This window comes from Eubalaena glacialis, chromosome 2 (assembly GCF_028564815.1).
Source record: "Eubalaena glacialis isolate mEubGla1 chromosome 2, mEubGla1.1.hap2.+ XY, whole genome shotgun sequence".
Classification (NCBI taxonomy): Eukaryota; Metazoa; Chordata; class Mammalia; order Artiodactyla; family Balaenidae; genus Eubalaena; species Eubalaena glacialis.
Window position 1 is genome coordinate 129,399,199 of NC_083717.1, and position 27,367 is coordinate 129,426,565.

The 27,367-nt window shown below is 38.9% G+C and overlaps 1 protein-coding gene across 9 annotated transcripts in view; it reads left to right on the forward strand.

Annotated features, from left to right (window-relative positions):
* AKAP6 (A-kinase anchoring protein 6) overlaps nucleotides 1–18,751 on the forward strand; it is a 570,108-nt gene extending 551,357 nt beyond the window's left edge. For all 9 annotated transcript variants that reach the window (XM_061180772.1, XM_061180767.1, XM_061180765.1 and 6 more), the window contains 2 exons: nucleotides 9,851–13,272; nucleotides 18,330–18,751. In XM_061180772.1, coding sequence (XP_061036755.1) covers nucleotides 9,851–13,231 — 3,381 coding nt within the window. In that variant the 3' untranslated portion in view covers nucleotides 13,232–13,272; nucleotides 18,330–18,751. The remainder of the gene's footprint in view (nucleotides 1–9,850; nucleotides 13,273–18,329) is intronic.
* The last annotated feature ends 8,616 nt before the right edge of the window (nucleotides 18,752–27,367 follow it).

The window sequence follows — 27,367 nt, forward strand, 5'->3', positions numbered from 1 at the left end:
ACAAACAAAACGAATCCAATACCCCTATTTATCTGAGAGGAGCAAACCATTAAAAACAGCATTAGCTGGGACTTCCCTGGTGGCGCAGTGGTTAAGAATCCACCTGCCAATGCAGGGAACATGGGTTCGAGCCCTGGTCTGGGAAGATCCCACATGCTGCAGAACAACTAAGCCTGTGCACCACAGCTGCTGAGCCTGCGCTCTAGAGCCCGCGAGCCACAACTAGTGAGCCTGCGCGCCACAGCTACTGAAGCCCGCCCGCTCAGAGCCCGTGCTCCGCAGCAAGAGAAGCCACCAGAATGAGAAGCCCACGCACTGCAACGAAGAGTAGCCCCCACTCGCTGCAACTAGAGAAAGCCCACGCACAGCAACGAAGACCCAACACAGCCAAAAAAATTAATTAAATAAATAAATAATAAATTTAAAAAAAGAAAACAGCAATAGCACAATGTTGGTTCTTAACGTGAACCTTTAGAGAGTGAAAAGACACAACAATTCTCTCAACTACTGGGTTGACCAAAAAGTTCGTTCAGGTTTTTCCGCAAAATGTTACCAAAAACCGGAACGAACTTTTTGGCCAACCCAATGATATGTACTTCTCAAAGGACACTGATCCTGGACGTGAGTGAACTTTGTCAGCTGATATTTGGCTTTGCAGACAGACTTCAGCATGTTGGCAAAGCTCTCCTTGTACATGAAGCTACCTCAGAATCATGCCACAAATCTATGTTCTTAAAATCAGTCTGAAAGTTGGGAAACTATGTCAGTAAAACTTCACTTGTTTACAAGACTGTTCACCTCCTCTTTACTACAAATATGCTTTGTAGGTTTTAAAAAATTGTAGGTTTTATTAATGGGAACTCCTTATCATAAAGGGAGGAGCAAGAGTATACTTTTTGCTAAGGCAAAGGTGAGGCAAAACTTACATCCCAAGGCACGAAACTCAAATGTTATGTCAACTTTTGACAGTCAAAAGGCAAACACCAAACAGAATAATGACAGAAGAATGGGGCCAGATGTTATCATTAGGGGAAAAAATCGTTTATGCAACTTGGCATGTGGGTCTGTTGTCATTCAAATAGTTTTACCATGTGGTAGAATGTAGAAAATGCCACCATTTTACTGCGGTTGGGTTTTTTACAACTTTATTGAGCTTATTTTTCTTTTGTACTTCATTTTATTGGTTTCAGTTCTACACAGTACTGAAGAGGTCAGATAAAGAAATTCCTTTTATTTAAAAATCTCTTCCCAAGTTGTTGTTTTTTTAAATTCATTTTTAAATAATCCTAAATGTAGATACTTTCTTGCAACTCAGGGGAAAATTTTCTGGAAAACAGAATAGTGACTAAAAACAGAAAAATAAGCCAATTTTCCTATTCAGTCTGTTCTGAATACAATAAAATTTCAATGTTTGCACATAAAGCAATATTTAAGATAAAATAATTTATTTTCCAGTGGAAGTAGATTATTTTTCTAGTTATAATACTTTTAATGAAACATTCAGAGTAGGGTGGAAAAACAACTTTTTCCTACAGTGGATGCTTAACGAATAATGATTTATACAATAATTAATTTGTTTAAAAAATAGCTTGATGCAAGGCATTCATCTTTTGCCACCTAGCTTTAATATACCAACACTGAGGTTACTACACCTAAGAGTTATTTAGACATTTTGACAGTATCTAAATTTCTTTAATTTATTGGCACAAACATGTTGCCTCTTAGTCAAAATAGTACTGTGACACTGAAGTTACAGAAAGGGCAGAAAGAAGTGCTTATAATTTGTGTTTCCTTCTTTCTTCTATGGAATTCCTCCTTACAGCCTCACAATCACCCTGTTTATAGAACCTTAAATTTCTTGGCAACCTGTTCTTCACACAAAAAAATCAAACTTAAAAGTATTAAATAGGATTTTTTTGGTTTTTTGTTTTCAAATGGATACAGAGTCAGGCTGGGTTACTGTGTCTGAAGTTGAGGGAAGAGATGTTAGAACAATGGAAGAGCTTCCTGTACATTCTATGGCCTCCACGGTTTCTCCACTTGTGCTCTCCTTCCACGACTGGTGCTAGAAGACAAGAAAGGTGGTGAATAGCACCTGGTAGGACCAAGCTCCCAATTTCAACAGCAGCTTTACTGTGGAACCTGGATTCCTTCAGGTTACTCTCAAGCACATCCTGTGCTCCTTTCCTCACCCACCAGCCTCTAGGACCTGCCCTTTCCAAGGCAACAAATGACTTTCTTCTTGCTAATTCACTGGCTTTCCCTCACCTCCCATTCTTCTTATCTTCTCTGCTTCTATAACACTCTTAACCACCCGCTACTTTAAAAGGATTCTTCTCTCAGTTCCCAGAATTTCATACCAGTCCTACTTGGATATTCCTCCTGTGTTTCTTTTGCTGGTTGCTCATCCTTCCCTTGAAGGTACCCACTAGGCTCTGTCCCATCTGCCTTTGCTTCTTACTCTTCCCTCTTCTTGCAGTGTCCCCCTCCTCCAGCCCTTTCTCTGAATGCCTTTCTCCTCAATGTAGCCTATACAACCTTCAAAATAATAGACAATCAGGCCTCATGTGGCTAAACCTATGGTAGGAGAGTCTGTAGGGTGAATAGAAGCAAGACAGAACTGTGGGACACACTGTCATTTAACAGTCGGCTTGAGTGGATTTTACAAGGAGGCTTAGCATCAAGGTAATCAAAGGAGGAGAAAATATCAAGAAAAATAGAGTCAAATGCTGTGGAGGAATCAAGTAAAATAAGGGCGAAGGAGAATCAGTTGGACTGGGCTGTCAGAAGGTCACTGTTGACCCTGCCAGAGGGTTCAGCAAATAAGGGCTCTGGTAATCACACTGTTTCTCTCTCCTCAAGAGACTGTTGCATCTAAATGAGTGAAGCTGAACTAAGAGAAGTATTATACACAGGATGGTCTCTCCTTCAGCATTTCTGGGAATGATGAGCATGCATTCAGACCAAACAAAGAAGCCTGTAATAAAAAATTATCTTTATTGATAATATATGTACAGTGATGTAAATGAGTTCAGAAATATCTGTTGTAATATTTTTGTAAGCAAGTTCCTCAACAGAGCGATGATGTCCTGTTATGTTTGATGATGTTACAGATTCAGAAACTCAGTAGAACTGAGGACTACTATTTGCTTGGGTTTTTTTGGGTTTTTTGTTTTTTGGGTTTTTTTGAGGTGAAATTAACATAACATAAAATTAATCGTTTAAAGTGAGCAATTCAGTGGCATTTAGTACATTCACAATGTTACATAACCGTCACCTCTATCTAATTCCAAAACATTTTCATCACCCCAAAAGGAAACCCCTCACCCATTAAGGAATCGGTCCCCATTCTCCCCTCCCACAAGTCTCTGGCAACCACCAAGTTTGATTCTGTCTCTATGGATTTACCTAGTCTGGCTATTTTATATAAATGGAATTAGACAATATATGGCTTTTGGTGTCTGACTTCTTTCACCTAGCATAATGTTTTTAAGGCTGCTAGCTCTTATAACTAAGCAGTAGTACCAGTTATACAGTCAAAAATTCTCCATGTGGTTTTGTCATGGCAAAAAAACCTCAGGACCTTTCCCCAGAGTTCTTCAACAATTCATGAGACCACAGACAAGTCTTTCTTTGCTCATTAAATAATTTTTTGAGAACCTGCTCCCTGCCAGGCACGGTTTTAGTTGCCAGGGCACTAGTGGAGACAGGACAGAGGAGCCCCTGCCCTCATAAAGTTTATAGCTGGGAGGAAAACCCCTGATTCTCAACACTGAACTCTCTTTCGTCCCTGGTTCCTGTTGAAAACTAAGGCAATTTTTGCTATTGTAAAACTTACTTTAAAACAACATCTAATGGATTTTTCATTTTCAGCTAATTCAGAAATATCTGTGTAGCCAAGACTAGGAAATATATCCATGTCAGTACTCATTTTAGTGAGATTTGTGAGATGACTTTGGGTTTTACTTGTCTGTTTTGAGTTTCTGATCAGCTTTGTTATTGAAAAAGAGCATTCACTAGAACAGTTTTTGATCATTAGTGTGAGATAGAATTTCAAAGCTTTTTCTGAGCTGAGACAAGTTACTTTAACATTATTGTCAATCTGATAGATAGTGAGCAGGATTTGATTGCTCTAATGTGTCAGTTGTGATAGAATTTCACAGACAATGGACCTGCCTTTTGAAAAAAAAGATTATTTTCAGGAAATAGAAAGTCCTTGAGCTGTGGGCCCTGCTGAGGGCTGGACAGGCGTCTTTTCTCATCTGGCTATTCCTAAGGGATAAGCCCAGTGAGGACATGCAAAGACAAACCCACACCCCATTTGCAGTGCAATGGGAGTGAGTTAGGGGCCTAACTGATGTTGATTTCACTGGATTCCATGCATGTGGTTGTACTAAAGAGCTTAGTCAACAAACCACCAGTCTTTTTTTTTTTTTTTTTTTAACTTATTTATTTATTTATTTATTTATTTATTTATTTATTTTTGGCTGCGTTGGGTCTTCGTTTCTGTGCGAGGGCTTTCTCTAGTTGCGGCAAGTGGGGGCCACTCTTCATCGCGGTGCGCGGGCCTCTCATTATCGCGGCCTCTCTTGTTGAGGAGCACAGGCTCCAGACGCGCAGGCTCAGTAATTGTGGCTCACGGGCCTAGTCGCTCCGCGGCATGTGGGATCTTCCCAGACCAGGGCTCGAACCCGTGTCCCCTGCATTAGCAGGCAGATTCTCAACCACTGCGCCACCAGGGAAGCGCCAAACCACCAGTCTTAATGCAAACCTTGATAAGGTTATTTAACAGTCAGCTGCACTATCCTCCTCTCTCTTCACAGGCAGTATATGCTGACAGCTGCAGTCCTTGTACCACTACTGTGTGTCAGGCCCTTCCCATAGGACTTTACAGACATCTGATCATTTAAAGCTCCCAACCGTCTCTAAGATAGACACAATGTGCTCTGATTATCTTGAATAGATAAATGGTGGAACTGAGGCACACAGATGTTAAATAATTCATCCAGGATCATACCGCTAACCTGTGAAGGGGGGGATATCCAGGATTCAAACCCAGATCTGTTTGCCCCAAATCCAAAATGGTTGATAAACAGTGAACATTTTTGCTTTTTATCCTATTTTGCTTTTCATCTATATTTTTTCTTGCTAACTCTGAATCTGTTCTCTGCCCAACAAGCGACAAAGTACTACAAACTCTGAATTCTCATAAAAGCTGTCTTTCTATTTATTAAGGACTAGCTCTTTCTTATGGTTGTTGATGTTTTTAAAAAGTTTCTACCTCAGTCTAATTTAGGAAAATAATTATGCATCTAATGATCAGACACTTTGGTTTTTGCATTTGGAAGGGTGGGAAAATATTGCATCAAAAAAGCAGAGTGAGTATATGAAGGGTGGAATATCCCCTCATTTAAATGGATTCCCCCACCCTGATCTATATATTATTTTCTCCCTGTTTCCATCACCGCCTCAGGCTTCCCTGTGTTCTGCTTTTTGCCCTAGGGTAAATATGCTTATCTTTATTCAATTACAGCTAATGCTGTTTATGTTTTTGTTATTTTTATTTATTGTATGTTTTTGTTGTATTCTACTTTTCCGCAGATAAATCTTTCCTCCCAGGGCTTTGCAAGTGGTGTTGCTTAATAAATTCCTGGATCGAGAATAAACAGGGGAACACAGATTGCAAGACCTCCTAATGGTTTTGGCCATTCTGAGCACCAGAAGTTTGACTGGAACATTCAGTTCATCCTAGTCTTTTTGAGATACTTTAGTTTTTCAAAAGTTGCAACTTTTTAAAGGAAATTAAAGGAATTCAGAGGTAGCTATATCAGAACTCTGTTGGGTTTTTGTTTTATAGAATGTCAGGTTCCTTCATCTCCACTCTTTAGCTGATAATGTGTTTTTCATTGCTTATAAAAATCTACCATTTAACCTAAAATATTATGAAAATACTAGAAATGCAATCCTGGGATACCTAACTCAAAGTCATGCAAGTACAGAAGGAAATTAATTTAGATATGTATTACTTGCTGCAACTGGAATATTGGTTCTTTCATCATCATCATCATATTTCTCCAGCCACTTTTTAGTTACTTTCTCTATATATATTACACTAATATAAATAACCTGCCTCCAAGAATAAAAAATAAAGTAACACCAATTAATTCCACTTGGTCTTGAGCAGATCTGTAAAGATGTGTGTGTGTGTGTGTAATTCTTTATATAGAGCCCTTGGTTTAGGCCAAAATTCTGCACCAGTGAAACAAGTTTGTAAATGAAAGGACTTTGCACAAATGAATTTAATTCAGAATTATCTCTGGAAAGCCAGACTCTCTATTGGAACCTCATGTACTACTCACCATCCTTTTGGCTTCACAAATATTCTTAGATATTTTTTCTAAATCCATACTTGATTTATCACTTTATCAAAGACAGGAACACTTGTGACTTTTTAAAAAGTACCAGACAATTCCTCTAGAGAAAAAACAACAACAGAAAATGCTTAACTAGCTTGAGGATTATTGGCTATTTTGGGCTATCATCAAAGAGAGCATTTGACCAAATAATTTCCCAGCCAGTTACCATCACTCTGTACATATGTCCTTTTTTTTTTCAAAGACAACTTTTTTGTTATGTAAATATTGTAATGTCCTTCCTCTTGGAAACTTTTCCTATTTTTTGCCCCCAAGGTATGTTTTATGTTTGAAGTTAAATCTTGAAGAAATGGAGATTTTATTGAAAATATTGACAGAATTTAATTCACAACAGAAAAAAAGTGAATGAGGGCAGAGTGAGTAGCACTTCTTTAATATGTAAAATTTAAAGTCTAAATTGAATGATTTTCTAATGGATCTTGTCAGATATTCCCTGCAGTTGACATAGAAATTTTTTGGAAGTTACAATAAATTTAAGAGATTTATAGGAAGAAAGAATTAAGAAGGGTAAAGGACAATATTACATACAAAAGTTTAATCTTCTCCTATGGAAATTTTCCACTGTAACTACTTCATTGAGCAAAAGATTTGTTCTTTTAGATGCTGCTGCAAGTTTTATACTTTTGTAGGCTTGCATTTGTAAAGCCATAAAAGCAGCATTTGGTCAGAAAATGACTGTGTCATGGAAGGCAAGTCCGAATTACAGGCATCACTTGGGCTAAGCTCCCGGTGCACATCCAGATGGCAAGGTTCCTGCAGCTAGGTTCCTGCAGCTAGTGTGAGCCCCCCGGTTTGGGACTCTCACGAAAAATCTGTGCTTCTAAATGTTAAAGTCAACCAGAGAGTTACAGAGAGAACTCCTTTGAAAGACGAGTTCAATTATTTATTAGCATTCTCAGAGTACAGTGTCTCCAAGAGAGTATTTGAAATTAATATACTATTTGATTAGACTGATTGATTGTTTCTACAGCTGAAGATTTTAACATTCATTAGCCGTACTAACTGGTCATTAGTACTTCCTTTATCAGCAAGCAAAGAATAAACAGAAATTCTAATAAAAATTCATCACGGTGAACATACCCCATACCTAAGCGAGCGTGGTGACGGCCAGTGGACTAGATTAACTGCTGTAATGTTGGCAGGGAAGATTCTGTTATAACATTTAAGAATATCCCTAAATTAATGTTTACTTCGTATCTGGACTCTTTTAAACTTAAGTAGGCTATACAGATAATCTCTTACATATCCAGTATAATAAAGTGCTAATGGTTATTTTATACTTAATGTGTTTGTGTGGTATCCTTCAACTATTAGTTTAAGGAAGGACTGAGGACTTCTTAGGAAAGTTCTGTGAATGTGCTGCTGGTAAAGCCTTTTTCCCACTCCTGAGGAAGAAAAGCATCATGGCCTGTTTTTCAACCAGACTGTTAAAATAATTCTGAATTGTAATGCAAATATGCTCACCTGTTAATACTGTGGGACACCTCTCTCTACCTACCATGTCATGAATCCCTTGTGGTTTTTATAAACTTTTTAAAATTTATTTATTTTATTTATTTATTTTTGGCTGTGCTGGGTCTTCGTTGCTGCGCGCGGGCTTTCTCTAGTTGTGGTGAGCGGGGGCTACCCTTCGTTGTGGTGTGCGGGCTTCTCATTGCGGTGGCTTCTCTTGTTGCGGAGCACGGGCTCTAGGCGCGCGGGCTTCAGTAGCTGTGGCACACGGGCTCAGTAGTTGTGGCTCGCGGGCTCTAGAGCGCAGGCTCAGTTGTTGTGGCGCACGGGCTTAGTTGCTCCACAGCATGTGGGATCTTCCCGGGCCAGGGCTCGAACCCGTGTTCCCCACACCGGCAGGCAGATTCTCAACCACTGAGCCACCAGGGAAGCCCTCCCTTGTGATTTTAAGAGCAAGTTAAAAGGAGTGATGAGAAGGGTTCTCCCTTCATGAATTAACTCAAGGCCACTCTAGAGCAATTCTCCATATGCACTGAGAATTATTGCTGCTTTATACTGACTGCTTCCTCAGCCCTTCACAAGCATTAGTCCATTTAGTACTCAGAATTATCTCCAAAGGTAGATAGTGCTCACCCCCTTGAAAAAGTGACATGAGGAGACTGCTGCTTGGAAAGGTTAAGCAACTTGCCCGAGGCCATGCAGCTGGTTAGCAGCAGGTCAGCACTTCAGCCGCTCTGCATCGTTCTAGAGTCCTGTTCATCCACCTGGCTACCCCGCATAAGCATAAGCTGAACCGCAGGGTTCTGTTTGAGTTTCTGTTTGTAGGTGAGCCTGTCAGGGGCCGCAGTACCTATATCACCTCTCTTGGCTCTAGCATGAATCCAGACAGCTGACCAGCAAGTGAGTATGGTGGAGGAATACAGAGTCCAGGAGCCCATTCAGCTTCTATGTCCCAGAATGTGTCAAGCTCCGCCAAGCAGGGTTAAAATCAAGAAGTCCAAGGAAAGATCAAGGTCCCAACTGTGCAGGCAGAGAGCAGCATAAGAGAATCTGGGCTGCTTCATCCTTGGAGTCAGGAAGTCCTCAGATAGTTGTTATTGTAGGGCTGCAGGTGGGCTGGAGGGGGAGGTTAGTGCCTGTTAGAAATAAGGAGGCAATAGTGAGAGAAGTTAAGAAGGATCAAAGTGGAGTCCCTGTCATAGAGAGGGACTGGGGAAGAGAGGGACTGAGAGAACTGTAATTAAGAAGCTGCCCTGCAGCACTGGGGCCCGAGACTCAAGGTCCAGAAAGAGGTAGGTAAGGAAACCAGTCGGAGGTTGCTCATCTTGGGTCTGATTGGGAACAGAGCCAGATTCTGAAGAAGAAGAACCCTGAAAGGGAAGACAGTGGAAAAGATAGACACGTGAGAGCCTCTGGCCTGTGAATGGCTCTACAGGTAGATACAACTCTATTCTCTTTTCCCAGACAGAAGCTGCTTCAAGTGGAGAACCCAGGAATAGAAGCAGGAGGGGGTTCACCATATGTGGCTGCAGATAGTACTCCATTATGAACTCCAGAACTGAGATAATATCAGAGTGAATATTTCCTAAAAGATGTCATAAGTTATACTCTTTTTACCTTTATTTACCTGACAGTTTTATCTTCACCCAATCCAAGGTTAAAAATGTATTGATAGAAAAATCAATAGGAAATGGCTAATTCCATATATTACAATTTGACTGTAATAATCTTACATTTTAATCTATGCTATTGCCCTCAGTGACAAATTACTATTGATAGAAAAACATTTTTCAATAATTTTGGATGTTATTCCAGAGAGGAATAGAGCTGACAATTATGCTATCTTTCAAATTCATGCTTGGGGCAAATTTCTTTCCTGACTCTTCCAAGAGATTTTGAATGGATAAAATTTTCATGCTTGTGTTCCCTAATTCTTCTTCTTTTTTTTCCCTTCTCCTACGCAGGAGACTTTGAATGTGATTGATCCTGGCTTGATGGACCTAAATGGGACAAGTGAGGATGCCCTGGAATGGGATGAAACTGACATAAGTAACAAGTTAATTAGTTTGAATGAAGAATCGAAAGACCTTGATCAAGAATCCCAACCTGTCTTGCCTTCCTTAAAGCTTGAAGAGACAGGTAGTGAGGACCCCGGTTATGAAGAAGAGGTGGGTGACCACGGGGCATCTCAGTGCGCATCAAGTATCACTGCCCTGTCCAGTCCACACATTTACCAAGTATACAGCCTCCACAATGTTGAGCTCTATGAGGACAACCACATCCCATTCCTGAAAAACAGTCCGAACTTCACGAGCATGACACAGTCTAGTGTTTTAACTAAGAGTCTCAGTAAAGACTCTTCATTTTCATCTACCAAGTCTTTGCCAGATCTTCTAGGGGGTTCCAATTTGGTGAAGCCCTGCCCATGCCACGGAGGAGACATGAGTCAAAATTCAGGCAGTGAGAGTGGAATTGTCAGTGAAGGAGACACTGAAACCACTACCAACTCTGAAATGTGCTTGCACAATGTGGTGGATGGGTCCCCAAGTAACCCTGAAACTGAACATCTGGACCCACAAATGGGAGATGCAGTTAACGTGTTAAAGCAAAAGTTTAAAGATGAGGAGGAACAAATTAAGCTTCCAAATAGCTCTCAGTTATCCATTTCACCAGTCGGTTGTGTAAATGGAAAAGTTGGAGATTTAAACAGTGTTACCAAACATACCCCTGATTGTTTGGGAGAAGAATTACAAGGAAAACATGATGTGTTTACATTTTATGATTACTCGTACCTCCAAGGCTCAAAACTCAAATTACCAATGATAATGAAACAGTCACAAAGTGAAAAAGCACATGTGGAGGATCCCCTGCTTCATGGTTTTTATTTTGATAAAAAATCCTGCAAATCTAAACATCAGGCTACAGAGTTACAACCAGATGCACCTCCCCATGAAAGGATTTTGGCAAGTGCATCTCATGAAATGGATCGCAATTCATATAAAAGTGGTGATGTAGAGAAGACATTCACTGGCATGCAGAATGCCAAACAGCTCTCCCTTTTATCTCATAGTTCCTCTATTGAGTCTCTTTCTCCAGGGGGTGATTTATTTGCATTGGGCATCTTTAAAAATGGCAGTGACAGCCTCCAGCGAAGCACTTCTTTAGAAAGTTGGTTGACATCCTATAAAAGCAATGAAGATCTTTTTAGCTGTCACAGCTCTGGGGACATAAGCGTGAGCAGTGGCTCAGTTGGTGAACTGAGTAAAAGAACATTAGATCTCCTGAATCGTTTGGAGAATATCCAGAGCCCTTCGGAGCAAAAGATAAAGCGAAGTGTTTCCGATATCACTCTTCAAAGCTGTTCCCAAAAGATGTCTTTTCCTGGCCAACTGTCATTGGACATAGCATCTTCTATCAATGAAGACTCGCCAGCATCTCTTACAGAACTTAGCAGCAGTGATGAGCTCTCTCTTTGCTCAGAGGATATTGTGTTACACAAGAACAAGATCCCGGAATCAAATGCATCATTCAGGAAGCGCCTGCCTCGTTCGGTGGCCGATGAAAGTGATGTCAATGTCAGCATGATCGTGAATGTCTCTTGCACCTCTGCCTGCACTGATGATGAAGATGACAGTGACCTCCTCTCCAGCTCGACGCTCACCTTGACAGAAGAAGAACTGTGCATCAAAGATGAGGATGACGACTCCAGTATTGCAACAGATGATGAAATTTATGAAGAGTGCAACTTGATGTCAGGGCTGGACTATATAAAGAATGAGCTGCAGACCTGGATTAGACCGAAGTTTTCCTTGACAAGAGAAAAGAGAAGGTGTAATCTCAGTGATGAAGTAAAGGGCAGTAAGGATGTAAGTAGTAGTGAGATGAACAATTCCTCTGACACCCTGAACACTGAGGCCCTTCTAAATGGCTCCATAAAACATCTCTCCGAAAATAACGGAAATAGTAAGAATTTACCCCATACCTGTGAGTTAGGGACAAAGGGTGAAAATAAGAAAAATATTTTCAAAGTTAATAAAGATCCATATGTGGCAGACATGGAAAATGGCAATATTGAAAGTATTCCAGAAAGGCAGGAGGACAAACTGAATGAGATTTCAAAGGAATCAGAAAATCTTGGTTCAACTGGGAAAGGGATTTCAGAGAGTGAGCATTGTAAGTGCAAAGCATTTATGGATAGCTCAGATGATTCAAATATTGCTGGAAAGGAATTTGTTCCCCAGATGGTTAGACATCTTCCAAAGACATGTCAAAATCACCACCATGTTGAAAATCAAAGTGCTGCTTCTACTCCCACTGAGAAGCCTTGTCCAGAACTGCCTTCAGAAACCAGGGTTATCAATAGACAGGACTCTGAGGTACTGAAATCTTCATCTAATGATGCACCAAATCTGGCTGGAAAACCTGCTGGTTGCTGCCTAGCACTTGAACAAAACGAAACAGAGGAAAATGTTTCTATCAGTGACAACGTTTCCTGTTGCAACTGTGACCCAGATGTTTTCCATCAAAAAGATGCCGAAGATTGTTCGGTACACGACTTTGTCAAGGAAATCATTGACATGGCTTCAACAGCCCTGAAATGTAAATCTCAACCTGAAAATGAGGCAGCTGCTCCTACTTCATTAACTCAAATCAAGGAGAAGGTGTTGGAACATTCTCACCGGCCCATCCAGCTGAGAAAGGGGGACTTTTATTCATACTTATCTCTCTCATCTCATGACAGTGATTGCGGGGAGGTCACCAATTACATAGAAGAGAAGAGCAACACTCCACTGCCACCAGACATGACGGACTCTGGCTCAGAAGACAAGGAAGACACCGAATGCTTCTTCGAGGCCTGTGTTGAGGAGGACCCTGCTGAATACCCGTCCTGTTTCTCCAGCGCTCTTCCAAATGAACCTGCAGTTCCCAGTGAAGCTCCAGGGCCACTGCAAGCAGCAGCAGGCTCTTCCACGTTCAGTGATACTTCTCTCCTCGTCGATGATGCAGACATGATGGCTCTTTCGGGTCCTCCCCCTCCAAAAAGAGGTGATGTAGGAAAGGAAGTGGATGGTTTACCCCAAGCTTCTAATGTCTATGGAGAAAGCTCAGAGTTAACTACTCCTTCAAGGCTGAGCGGTGAAAAGGAGAGTTCAGAAAACCCAGATGAGTCTGGAAGGCCAGAGGAACATGATGCTTCTTCAGCCCAATCTAGAGTTCCCGGATTCTCCTCGAAGGCAAAGCCGCCAAAAGACACGGCTGCACTGCATCCCAACCCCAAAACTTTAACCTGTGAAGAAAATCTTCTGAACCTTCATGAAGAACGACATAGAAATATGCATAGGTAGAATGTAACCCTCTCCAAGCATGAAAATCATCTCATTGAAAGGTACGTATAGTCCTCATGTTTTAATATATATATATGTATTTGATATATTTTAACATATATTTAATATATACCTACTTAAAATATGAATTTTAGTCAACAAAGCTATGATAGGAGAAAAGACTAGTCAGGATAGCTGGTCATGGCAGATATTTACCTGAATAAGACATTTAGATGAAAGAAATACTCCCAACAATGCAAGTAACTATGAAGCAAAAGGGGGAGAAAACAGTCACAATTGACATTTTTAGTTACATTACCTTTATTACATCGTTATGGCAAGAAGAATAAAAAATTTGAGGAAGTAGTCAAATAATGTAGGGCCTCAAATTCTTCCATTAAGGGAGGAAAAACGGTTCTGCAAATTGCAATTATACCCTCTGATCAGAATGCATGCACAGTGACAGCGGTCCCCGCTTCAGCTTCTGTGCACAGAGATGCCCGCTTCCTTCAGTGCCTGGAGATGAACAATGATTAGGTTAAAGGCTGCATCTCCTGATCTGAGCCTTCCTTTTACGCTTCTGTCTAATGTAACTATCATCACATTTGCTTCCCCAGTGGAAGGCTGTGCTGTCACAGCTCCTAATCATGACCAAGTCTGAGGATTCAAATAGGAGGGGAAAGTTGATGTTAAAGAAGAGGCTTTTATTTATCCACACAGAGACTGAGAACAGGCTCAGAAAGCAAATGCAGAGAGAATACGTGACAAGTTAATGGTGTTTTGATAAGAACAGAATTTTTGAATTTTGCATGAAGGTGACAGGCTGATTTCCATCCAATTTTTTTTAAGAAAGTCATTCTACTCTTCATGTTTAATAAGACAGCTATTGATTGATAATTCTGATATGATGATATAGCTCTAAAAGTGACACCAAAATTCTGTTATTTCCCGTTTCTAAGCCCCAATGATGAATATACTTTCTCAATCAAGTGTAAAGAAGAAAATTTCAGTTTTTGAATGTGAGAGTTGTATTTCACCGAAGTGTGAGGTACTGAATGCCGTCTCCACCTGTACTCCAGAAGCTTAATGCAGTAACCTAAACTCGTGCTATAGGAAATGAATTACAGAAGCAATCTACCCTAATTTGTTAACTTATTCAAATAACAGTTATTACACTTAACTATGCTAAAGATTATCTTTTTTGTGGCAGATTGTTTATTTTTTGATGAGCCTAATTACTGATTTTCTAAAAGTAATTTACATTTATTACAAATACATCTTTTAAAATGTGACAGATAAATGTTGTTCCCATAATGTATTATGAAAAAAGTTACTATTTAAAAACACATTATTTAATTTGAAAGATGAATGGCAAACATCATTACTTTTTTCCTGCAACACCTGTGCCCTCAGCTCATTAAAATGTGTGATTCTGTGTAGAGCTGCTAGAAATGGGGAGTGAGGGGGTGAATCTATACCATATATATATACCCTAAAAATAAACTCAGTATGCAAAATTGAAGAAAAGCATCCTACTTACTAATATAGCTCAACTAATTTTCTGTGTTTCAGACTCTACAATTGGTTGCAAGGGAGAACAAAAGTAGGAGAGAGAGAAATGTATTTTCTGTGAAACATGTCCACCCTATAACCACATTCTCTATCAGTATGCAGTAAAACTGACCAGCAAGGGAGAACAAATGTAGGAGAGAGAGAAATGTATTTTCTGTGAAACATGTCCACCCTATAACCACATTCTCTATCAGTATGCTGTAAAACTGACCATTAAGGGAGAACAACTGCGATTCCATAAGCTGCTTCAAAACAAGTTCTATTAGAACCAATTGTACCGCCGGCTCTGCTAACCTCCGCAAAAGGGCTGGTAGAGCCTGGCTGATTTTTGTTTTCTGAAAGGGGATCAAGGCTTGAAAGCAACACCACTCTGAGCACGACATCATGTGACTGTGACCCTCAAGTCACCAGTCATGCTGAGATCCGGTCTCAAGAAGCTCTGGCACTGGAGAAGCCTATGGGGTGCACTCCTCCCTTTTTGATGCTCCGGGGATTTCTTCTCTCCCCTACACAGATACAGAATTGGAATGAAATGTAATGACTCACAGCTCCATCTTTAGACTCAGGGACGGGAATATACTGATGGATCTGTGTAATTCTCACATTTTACAGGCATGGACAGTGTAAAACTATCAGCCAGCCCACTTTCCAGTTAGCAATATTTTGTGGGACCCTGTGGTTCGATGCCTGGCTGATCTCAGGCAATGGGAGAAGCAGCCTGATTTTACTTCTGCAGAACTCACATCGCCCCCCAGTGACTTGTTATCAGCCTAAGGCCATTTAGGTAGCCATATTTACTGGGCCTATTCAGTTTTTTTCAGTATCATGTAGACAAAACATCTGGATGCCTAAACTTTTCACCAGTCATTAACACTGGGCACCTGGTATAAATATTTACATATTGTTAAAATACTACCAACCAGGACAAGTTATTTAATCTCAAAATGTTGACATGCCTTCTGTGTTAAATGTCAGGAATACATAGTAAAATTATTTGGTAAGTAAGAGGTTTCATGTCTATAAAAGCTTAATTGTTGTCATTGTTCTTCCTATAAGAAAAAGCTCTACTTTTTAAAGCCATTTGAAAACCGTCAGTTGGGGTGCTCTTTTTATCAGGAAAATAAAGTTCACCAAATTCAGTTTGCTTTTTTTCCCCAGAAGTAAGTTCTCAGATGATGAAATTATTGTAATGCCTTCTAGAAGAGCTATAACTTAGAATAGCAGTTACAGTCTGCAACAGTAACAAACTTTTTTTTCAAAATTTTGGAACACATTTTTCATTTACTGTGTTCTAGTTAAAAACCCACTGAAACTGAGAAATTTTAACATGATCTAACACAGTATGCATTTGCACTGATTTCCGGGTACACTGCTGTGCTTTCCACTATTTTCATATATGTGTCATGTTTCTACAAAAGTAGAGAGGTCAGTTACAGCAAATCACATCAAAGGAAAGGTAACTGGATAGATCCAGATATTTCTGCCTAATTTGGAGGAAGCATATAATGTTTTTCTGGGGAGCCTCCTAGGACCTGCCTAAGAGATGTACTTCGCGCTCATCTTTTTGCTGTATTCTGTATTCCTCATCATAAGCCTCTGATCTTTGGCGAATGATTTAACCCTAAACTTCGGGCTGGATAAATCCTGTGGTACAAAAATTGAACTCATCACATTCAGCCAGTGTATACACTTTTTTACCTTTTGGTTTGCTCTGCTCTTTGGGCTTGTTTTAGTGTGCGGGGGTACCGTATTTACTTAGGATGTATATATTTCCTTCAGAACTTTTTAGCTCTATTGCCTTTCCTGCTTTATTGGTCTGCAAAGAGTTGGCCTATAGATTTTAGATTTTAGGCAATCACTTGTATTCGTACATGCTCAAGTATACACATATACTGCTCAGTTTTTACAAACTGGGAAAGCTGTAAAAGCAAACGTTTCTCATGTACACAACACATTCTATTAATTGGATTGACATTAAGTGTTTAATGTGACCCAAAGCTGACCAAGCAAGTTTAAGAAACTACTCTCGGTGATAGAGTATTAATTTTTCACTAAACAACATAGGTGTAATCTTATCATATTTACCTTTAAAATCACTTTAATAAATCAAGGTCTTGGTGGATGTGAAGTGTTTTTTAATTATCTAGCACTTCTGAATAACGAGCCCTGCCATGCCAAGTAACAAAGATTTTATTGGGCATCACCCATCTCTCTCTCACACACACACACACACGCACACACACACACACACACACGGGCGCGCGCACACACACACACACACACACACACACACACACACACGGCCCAGATCTCTGTCTCAACCAGTTTGTCCTGCCCCTTTCCACGTGGGCCAAGTTGAAAGTCTTGATTATGCAGAGGAATTTAAATACCATCATTTAGTGAGACCATATCTGCCTCACCTAAGGATTCCCTACACAGTGGCCAGATTTCAAATGAGTCGTGTCCTCAGCATTTGAACAATGTACCATGCTTTCTTGAGTTACTGCGTTATTTTACTGTACCAAATTTCGTCCCATCTGTTCCTGTCTGTCTCTCCCTGTTGTTGATAATTTGCCTTCTCTCCCCAACATCCTGTGGCTCCAGCCAAACCACAGTTGCTCAAGTTTTTCTGGCTCTCAAACAGGTTGCAAGATTATAGAGAAAGAGAGAGCAAGACAGAAAGAATGAGAACATTTACTTCTAGAAGGACAGTAAAGCAACCTGACATCAGACATCAGACTTCAGAACTCAGTTTAAACCCATACAAGCAAAAGCCTGCTATATTTGAGAGGTGGTCAGAGGACCTAACGTAATTGTACCCTGCATTGCCTAAACCTGGAATTTAATTGTTCCTCACACTCGACAGGTCGCTTTTAGCTACTCAGAAATATGAAGAACCAATTGAGTTTGTAACAAATTTGTATCTGAGCCATCAGATGTACAGAAATAATTGAATCATTCTCATTTGCACAATGCTGTCTGTGCTTTAAATGAAATGCATTCCTATTTGAGCTAGAAGCCCCAGTTGTATCCTTTTATAGGCAAGGGACTGAAGCATTTGGGATTATCACAGTTATGAATATTTCCCCATTATAAAATAATGGAATTGTTCAATTCCACTGTCACACATATAGTGATTGAAGGAAAGGTTAAACCCGAGGGTCAAGGCTCCCAGTTTGTGAATCACTGTTGATATTTTGCTGCATCACTTGGCATTGGCAGCCTCACATTTTCATATTGATTTGAGGCTTCTTGAGTGTTCAAAACTGAGTTCACAAGCAAAAGAGTAGGTGAGATCCAGAGAAAAGATCAAACTTGATGATTTTTCTTTTCTTTAAAACCATGTATTTTTAAAATATATATTTTTTCACATTGATTCTGAAACATTTGGGCTATTAAAATCACTGTATTTTATGTATCCTTTTATTTCAGAACATTAGCAAGTAGTTCTAAATGGCAACCTTCATTGTTCTTCAAAGGGGCTCAGTTTTGCAAATGAAACAGACACTTCTGAAATCTTTTCTTGTCACTTTCGTGTTTCTTGTAGGTAAGCCTGGCTGCAACTCAGGGGTGGCCTCATATTTCCGCCCTGGGCTGGTCTCTGGTTCCATCGTGTCACTGCCATTTGTTACATTGACCTCTCCCAAGATGAATCTTTCTTCCGAATGCGGTTGTCCACATGAGCCTTGTGATCTGGATGTGTGCACTGGTTCTCTGTAGGTGGTTGTCTTTGAAGTTCAGCAAAGCTGCTTGTTCTCCCATGGATTCCTGTCCCAAGCTACCTCTACCAACCCCACCTCTCCAGAGAGACTTTTCAGTTTGCCTTCTCCCCTCCCCATCTACTCTCTAAAATTCTGCAGTTCACCAAATTGATGGTCCATTAAATTCACCTGTCTGGAATGACCCCCTGCTGGTACTTGACCAATTTCACGTTTCAGTCTGGATATTTTTTTATGGTATGATGCCTATGTTCATGGAAAGAGGTTTATGTAAAAGGCCAACATTTGATTTGATTGCAGCATAGAGAAGAAACACTGGCCCTTCTTTCAAAATTAAGCAACTTTTAAAAGCGCCATTTTATTTATTTCCTTTTAAAAATAATAATCTATGCAGCACTTCAGGAAACAACTATATGGTGTTGTATATTATAAACTGGTGACATTCTACTATTAAATTATGTACAACATTTTTGTTTTTTATGCTTCTTGAGGTGGCAATGAGAAAAAAGTTTTTTAAAAAAGTGTGCCTTGCTGTATTTCTTATACCATTTATTAAAAAGCTGCTTTCACGGTAAAATTATGTTGGTTTGAAAGGAGGAAATAGCAAGGTTAAGATGTGTGAATAACTTCTGTATATATGTATAACCAAGTACAAACACTGATGTATAATGACAGTATAAAATGCTTTCATTTTTGTGATGTCTAGTGATGTGGAAAATATAAGCCTTAAATCCATTAGATTGCATGGTAATTAAAATTGGCATAATAAACATAGTTTATTGGGGGAAAAGGAAAATTAGTGATCTCTTCTACCTGTGTTCTTTACCAAATTATTGCATCTGGTTCTGGAAAAATGTGACATGTAGCAGCTTCCAAAATATCCATATTGTATAAGAGACTTAAAATTACTTAAACTACACGTGATGCTTTCACAATTTCCAAAATCTTTCTGGTAACTATAAAGATCTTGGAACACAAATGATTAAGTGCCAGTTCCCCTAAACCAATAAAAATTTATCCTAGATATTTTATTTCTACTTATCATTAATGGTTTAGTGTTGGGTTTCAGGATACCTAGTATATCTTGTATTTATTTTATATAATTATTTTGAATGGGTTTGATGGAAAGATGGTAGAGAAGTATAAAAAAGTTGATTATTTTTTGATTTAGACTATAGATTTCAGGTGCATTTATTTTGTGTAAAAGAAATTAGCTAAGAAATATTCCATTTAGTCTTTACTGCTCTTGTTAAATGTAGTTTTGAATTTATATCCTAATACCTACTAAAGTGCCTGACACATAGTAGGTACTGAATAAAAATTTGCTGAATTGAAGTATTGAATTAGGTAATATGGATGACATTTATCTATTCATTTTGAGAAACCTACACTAAAACACTTATAAACAATTAGAAAGATGACGAAATGCAATATAAAACCATACAATATATAATCAGTTTATATCAAATTTCAAAAAGAAATAATGTAGATTCAGATAGTCACAGTAATGACAATCATTCATTCAACTGATAATTCATTAACATCTTTTACCTGCAAGGCATTGTTCTAGATGCAGGGGATGCAATGATGAACAAACAAAAGCCCTGCCCTCGGGAGGGTTACCTACATTACGGACGAGGTGAACACACAGTGAGATTCAGTAGTTGTCCTGTACATGAGGAAGAGAACAAAGCAGTGAAAGAGGCACAAAGACAGAAACAGCAATGAAGGACAAGGAGGAAAAAAAGGGTTAAAAGAGAGCGGAAGTTAGTAGAAAATACTGCAGCTTTATTGCAGGGATAGTAGGAGAAACAGTAAATTGTGAGACTTAATGAAGGGTCTTTTAAAATGTTAGGTTGGAGCTTTTGTATGTAATATGCTAAGTAGTAAGGAAACTTTGTATCATCTTTGTTTTGCACCTGATTTTATTTATTATTAGAACTTTATTAGTACCACACCAAGAACATTTAAAAAATAATAGCCTATAGTTCTGCCACTTAATAACTATTTGTATTGTTATGCCTCTTCTAATCTTTTCCATACATATTTCTAAATTGATGAATCATTCTAGGCTTTTTAATGGGTAGCAATTTGTTCAAAAGAGGTTTTAGGCAGACATCTAGCTGCAGTATTCAAAATGATTACAGGGGAAAGAGATTAGAGGTAAATGCCTCGTTAGGAGGCAGCTGTAGAAAATAAGCTAGGCTCGAGATGATCACAGAGTACACAGGGTTAGCAGCCCAGGCCATAGAGAAGGAACAAATCCTAGAGTCTCTGAAATACCTAAGAGCATTCTGGAGCTCCGTTGAGGTACGGTATTACTTTATATACTGAGACAACCTAAATTTTCCTTAGGTGGTAATTAACAATGCCAAGTCTAAGTCTATTGGTAAAACATTTGAAGAGCAAACTGACCGAGATATTCTGTTTACCTGTTGTGTGCTCATTGGAGACTTTGAGGTATTGAAAATATGTGTTTTTTAATTATCTGCTTAGTATTAACACCAAATTTGTAGCATGACTTTCCGGTTTATTGAACAGTGCTTTTTCAGGCTGGGAGTGACAGAATAGCCTCAATCCTTCGCTCTAGGTAGGCACGACCCCCCCTGCCCCCCACCAGGCAGCCTTGAAAACGGTCACACCAACTCTGCCTACACACTTTCAGTGACAGTGGTTCATTGTCTGTCAAGGCAAGCTGTCCCACCGTTGGATGCGTCTCTTTGTTAGAAAGTTATTTCTTAGGTTGCTAAAATCTGCATAGTTCTGCCTTCCCCTCGCCTTTAATTTTGCTCAGTGGTCCTAGTTCTGTCCTGATGAGCCGCCCAGAGTATTTCTGCTCCTTTCTCCTGGCAACCCTGGAGAGACCAGTTAGTCATCCTCTCCCAGCTGCTGTGATTTCTGTTCTTCAGTTCCCTCCACCACCCTTCATTTGTCATGATTTTCAGATCCATTTAAACCTGACTGAATGTTAAGAGGCAGTAACCTTGAAACTGAGGAACTGTCTTGCTCGTCATACATGTAGAAAAATATCCAAACATTTAAGTGGTAAGTTTTCTCTCAAAGTATATCCAAGATATATGTTTATTCTATTATTGTAAATTTCAATAAATAAATAAATAAGTAAATAAATAAGAATTCATTACTTCCTTCAGTGGCCCAGTCCAGTGCCGGAGTCATGTTGAATCCTTTCCTTACGTCAAATCTGAACCTAACCTGTTTCCATGTAAAGCAGGGTCCCCCGACTCCATTTATTCATCCAGTCATTCAACAACATTCATTCATTGACTGGCTACTCGTGTGAGGCAATATGTTTGGCGTTAGAGATACAAAGGCAACTAAAACACGGTTTCTGCCTACAAAGGGTTTACAGTTTTTTTGTGAAAGTGCCTTTCATGTCCTTGAATAGGGTAATCTCTCCAAATTAAAAGATGACTCATTTATTTTGTTTCCTATCTTGTTTCCCTACATTTTCAAAAATCTAGTGAGCAAACAATATGCAGAATTACCTGGATTTGACTACTAGAAGTGGTTTTTGTATTTGTAAGTTTTAATTGCAGAAAAAAATATATTTCAGATTTCTGGTCACTGAATAAACATGCATCTTATGCAACAACAGAACAATCTAATTTCAGGGCTTTTGAGAAGCTTCGTTTAATAACTTTGTTGTGTTTGATTAGCCCAACTCAGGTTTCACCAATGCTGTAATTTTCCTGGGAACAAATTAGATGAAAATATCAAAACACACTGAAATGATCCAGCTATTTCTTACAAGTCAGATTGTTTTAATTTCTAAATGGAATTGGTATTATCTTTAGAATTTTAACAAATACTTAATTTTTCCAGCACCATATAATTCTTATCTTTCAAATTTTTCTAACTTGAACCAACTAAATTTACAACTGTCTCTTTGTTTCTATGTATTCTTTTTCCAATTTTTATTTTGAATGTTTTCAGGCCTATAAAAGTTGAATGAGTAGTACAGTACAGTAATATTTGCATACTCATCATTCAGATTTATTTATTCCTGATATTTTACCACATTTGTTTCATCTCTACACACACACACACACACACACACACACTTCTGTGTGATCAAACCACTTGAAATTAAATTGCAGATCTGTAAATGCTTCAGCATGTATCACCTAAGAGCAGGGCCATTATTCTACAAGTCCACAACACCATTCTGACACCCAAGAAACTTAACATTGATATAATAATACGTGATAATACATACTCAAATGAATTTCTCCAAATGCCCCAATAGTGTCCTTTTACAGTTGTTTTTTGCTTTAATCCAAGATCCAAGCAAAGGTCACACATCGCTTTTAGTTTTCCTATCTTTTTAATCTTGAACAGTTTCCCTGTGCTTTTATTCTTTCTTTCTTTGGTCATTCATAACTGACATTTCTGAAGAGCCCAGTCCAGTTTTATAGAATGACCCACAGTCTGGATGTGTTCAGTTTTCTCATTATTCAACTCAGGGTAAACTTTTTTGTCCAGGAGAGTACATAGGTGATGTTATGTTCAATAGCTACTCTTTAATGAAGGGCGAATGATCCACTGACATTGTTCATGTGTCTGGAAGTTCCCTGCCTACTCTTACAGCTCATGCTTCATCAGGCTAAGGCAAGGGTCAGCAGACCACAGTTTGTGAGCTAAATCTGGCCCACTGCCTGTTTGTTTGGCCTATGAGCTAAGAATGGTTTTTAAATTTTTAAATGGTTGAAAAAAATCAAAAGTGTTTCATAACATGTGAAAATTACATGAAATTCAAATTTTAGTGTCCATGAATAAAGTTTTATTGGAACACAGCCACACACATTTGTTTACATACTGTCTACGGCTGCTTTTGCACTATAATTGCAGAATTAAGTAGTTGTGATGGAGACCATATGGCCTGCAAAGCCTAAGATATTTACTATTTGGCCCGTTACAGAAAAAGTTTTCTCATCCCTGGTCTACAGTACCTTAAATTCTGACACCATTTTCTTAGAGGTAGGTAGATTTTCATTTGCAAAATCAATGTAAGTTATTAGCACCTGCAATAGTTATTTTTTGCTTTCTAGATTTTATTGAGTTCTCGATTTCAGTTTCATGTGTCCTTAGTAAAATAAAGTGTGCTTTGTTTCATAAACTTAAATATTGTTCTACATCCATAGTTGGTTTAAGGATTTAAATTTGGTTCACTTATTACAGGCTGGGTTTGATTTAAAGGGTTAGTCAATTACAGACTAAGTCATTAAGTTCAATCAAAACCATCAGGAAAATTGACACAACCTAAACTCACTTCGATTCACCAGTAAACTGGAATCCCTTTTCTGAATGTTTTTCTAAAGTAGTCCAAAGAAATTTAAAACCAATCCATTTCAGAGTCAGGATTTTGAAATTTATTTTTCAACCCAAACAAAGGTGAAACCATGATCAAAGATTGTTTAAGATACACTTACATTTCCTAAGGGCTGGTCATAAATAACAATCTGAATTTACCAAGGAAATAATTACTCACCACAGACCCTGCTGTGGTCATACGTAGACACTCTTATTGAATAGATGTTCAAAGGTAACAGTCTTTCTTTACCTTTTTTTTTTAAAAGAACATCCATTTTTTATTTTTATTTTTTTATAAATTTATTTATTTTTGGATGCATGGGGTCTTCATTGCTGCGCACGGGCTTTCTCTAGTTGAGGCGAGCGGGGGCTACTCCCTTGCGGTGCGCGGGCTTCTCATTGCAGTGGCTTCTCTTGTTGTGGAGCACAGGCTCTAGGCACGTGGGCTTCAGTAGTTGTGGCACGTGGGCTCAATAGTTGTGGCTCATGGGCTCTAGAGCGCAGGCTCGCTAGTTGTGGTGCACGAGCTTAGTTGCTCCACGGAATGTGGGATCTTCCTGGACCAGGGCTCAAACCCGTGTCCCCTGCATTGGCAGGTAGATTCTTAACCACTGCACAACCAGGGAAGTCCCTTTACTTTTTTTCTTAATTCACTTTTGACAGCACTGCCATCTCCCACTGCCATGTACCTAGAGAGGGGACACTCAAAGACAGTGGTCTTTTAGCCACTTTCTCCTCCTTAAAAAGCAACCACTGCCTTGCATATAGCAACAGCCTCTTAATTTGAGACTTGTCATGTATTTTCATTTCCAGAGTAAAATAACAAGTGACATATGCAAGTCAGGCCCACAATATTAAGGTTTCTGCGGCACAGGCCTTTTGGCCAATGCCTTGAGACCATTCTGATCCTTGACTAATGGGCCCTCACCAAAGCAGAAAATATGAGGATTATTTGTACTTGTGTTTTGAAGTAAGCCAGGGCATGCAACTTCAAAGCAACTTTTCTCAGTCTCTTTTCTGTTGCAACACACACAACATGGAAGTTGTTCCCACGTGTGAGACACTTCCAACTTTTACCAAGCATTGATTAGCAATTTCCAGTCAGGAAAGGCTGTGCCCCCTTCTCCCCCACTCATGAAGGGGATCTTAATGCAGCTGAGTGGGGTGACATTAGTCTATGAATAGCTAATTCTTTGAAGACAATCTAATTCATACTTAAACAAAAAGTGATTCCTAAATATTGGTACTTTATTATTGGTTACAAATCCCTTGTGACGTCATGTTTAAGAACCACTGATATGGAGGCTTGCACTCTCTTGCTTGAAAGGAAGTGACCCAAAACCTGGGAAAGGACTTCCAAAGAACAAGAGAATCAACACCCCTGTGTGTGGATGTACAGCCCCAGATGCTCCGCAGCCACAAAGAACTTGTGCTTTCTGGTGAGTACGGTCTTCAAAAAATGTGAATTTAAGAGAAGCAGATGTAAAATGTAACAAAACTTGGCCTCAAACTTACATTGGTGAAATGGCTCATTTTGATGATTTAGCCTGAGTAACTTCACTCCTTGTTAACTACAGAGGCATAAGATATGGAACATCAAGATTTTCCAGATGCTCACAAAACATTTTGTGTCTCTACCACATAAGCTGCCATGTTCATCAACTTTATAGACTGTGGCATTGCTCTTTCTCCTTCTTGACCTATTTTATGTGGGAAATTTGGACTAGTATCACCAGATGTAAAATTTGGTATTTTTTCCCATACCATCAAGACACATAATAATGGATTTTATTAATTTAATAAAAAGTATTACTAATTAATTACATGATTTAATAAAAACTATAATAAAATTATTAAAACATTTATTTGTCCTTGCACTAAACCTTCCATTAAAAAAAAATCCCACCTCCCTATAAAAAAATGGGCCATTACTGGCATAAAACAAATATTATTCAGCAAAATTTATCCAAGGACTAAAATGATTTAAGGCATTAGGAACATAAAAATGCATAAGATCCTCTTTAAATCCCTATATTCCCTAACCACTGGTTTATAAAAAATACTCTAAGGTTTATAGAATTAATCTGGTTCTATTAGTTGATCAAGTTACTTACACTGTCAGCAATTCAAAACAAATAATTCCCTCTGTGTGTGCATGTTTGCTTGCTTGCAAGTATGTTTCATTTATTTTAAAGTGTCTTTTTTATATAGAAATCCAAGTTGCTGAATTTTATCTTGTCATTAAAATGGTGTGAAAATCAAATCAGTCTTCATATAGGTTCTCTCATCCTTGCCAATCTCAAATGACTGATGATGCTTACAGCAAGGTTTTGTAAAATGCAAGCTCCTTAACTTTTCAGAAACAGGTCCTTTTTAACATGTATACCATTTGCCCCTTTTCTAATACTTTGTTCAGTGTTCTAAGTTTAGGATTATTCTCTTATAATATACTAATGATACAAACTATATGGGAAAATATTTTATAGAATGTAAAATTACTAATTATTTAAAGGCTAAGAGGCATTTTTCAACGTGAATGAAATATTTAATTGCTATATTTAAAAAATAAAAGATTACAGATTCTGATTGGTTCAGAATGATTGAACATCAGAATATTCTTCTTCTTAACCTAAGGGTCTGATTATTTAACTTATGTGTGACTTCCTGGCAACTTAAACATTTTTTTAAAAAATGTAATCTTTGATGATTCAGCATCATAATGATTACCATTTATTGTCCAGTATGGTAAATGAGTAAGTTATAGGAAATCAGGCTAAGTCAGTAAACACACTCTGGATATTATTTTTTAAATCAATCTAAATAATAACAAAATAAATCATTATCACTTGAGTGCCCACTATGTGCCAGGCACTGTGCTAATTTTATGCCCATTTTACAATAAGGAAATTGAGGACTGGAGAGGTAGGTGAGGGGCTGTACCCCGCAGACCTGCAAGCCCTGTACTTGCCCAGCCTCAAGACCAAGGGAAGAGCCCGGCATCAGTGACAGAGACATAAATGGTTTAATGCATGGGGGAGCTTACACATCTAAAGCAAAATCCTGGAGCAACACCCCACTGTGTGCAGCAGGCGGTGGACAGGATATGGCAGTAATCTTCGCTACCAGGGGAAGAGGGAGAGTACCAGTTATAGGGGGAAATGACATCAAGTTGGCTCATCGGTTGCCAGGGAAACCAGCAGAGGGGCGCACCCCTCACAGCCCCTTTGATAAACCAACATAGTAGAGATAGTCCTGATCTAAAAATTAGAATAATTGCTAGCTGGGGCCAAGGGCAAGTACACAGGCATTTCCTGATTAGGCTCTATGATTGAGAAGGAAGGTCAGTCAGGTGAGTAGGGTATAGGTGAGACAGGGACTGGTCGAGCAGGGGATGTACAGAGAGCAAGAGAACAGCCATCTTGGGTGGCCTGACCATACAGCAGGCTAGTTATTACTTGTTTCCTTTTCATAAAAGCAGAGTGTGTGTGGAGGAAAAAAGCTGTTTCAGAAACTCATTTCCCATCTAGATAAATAA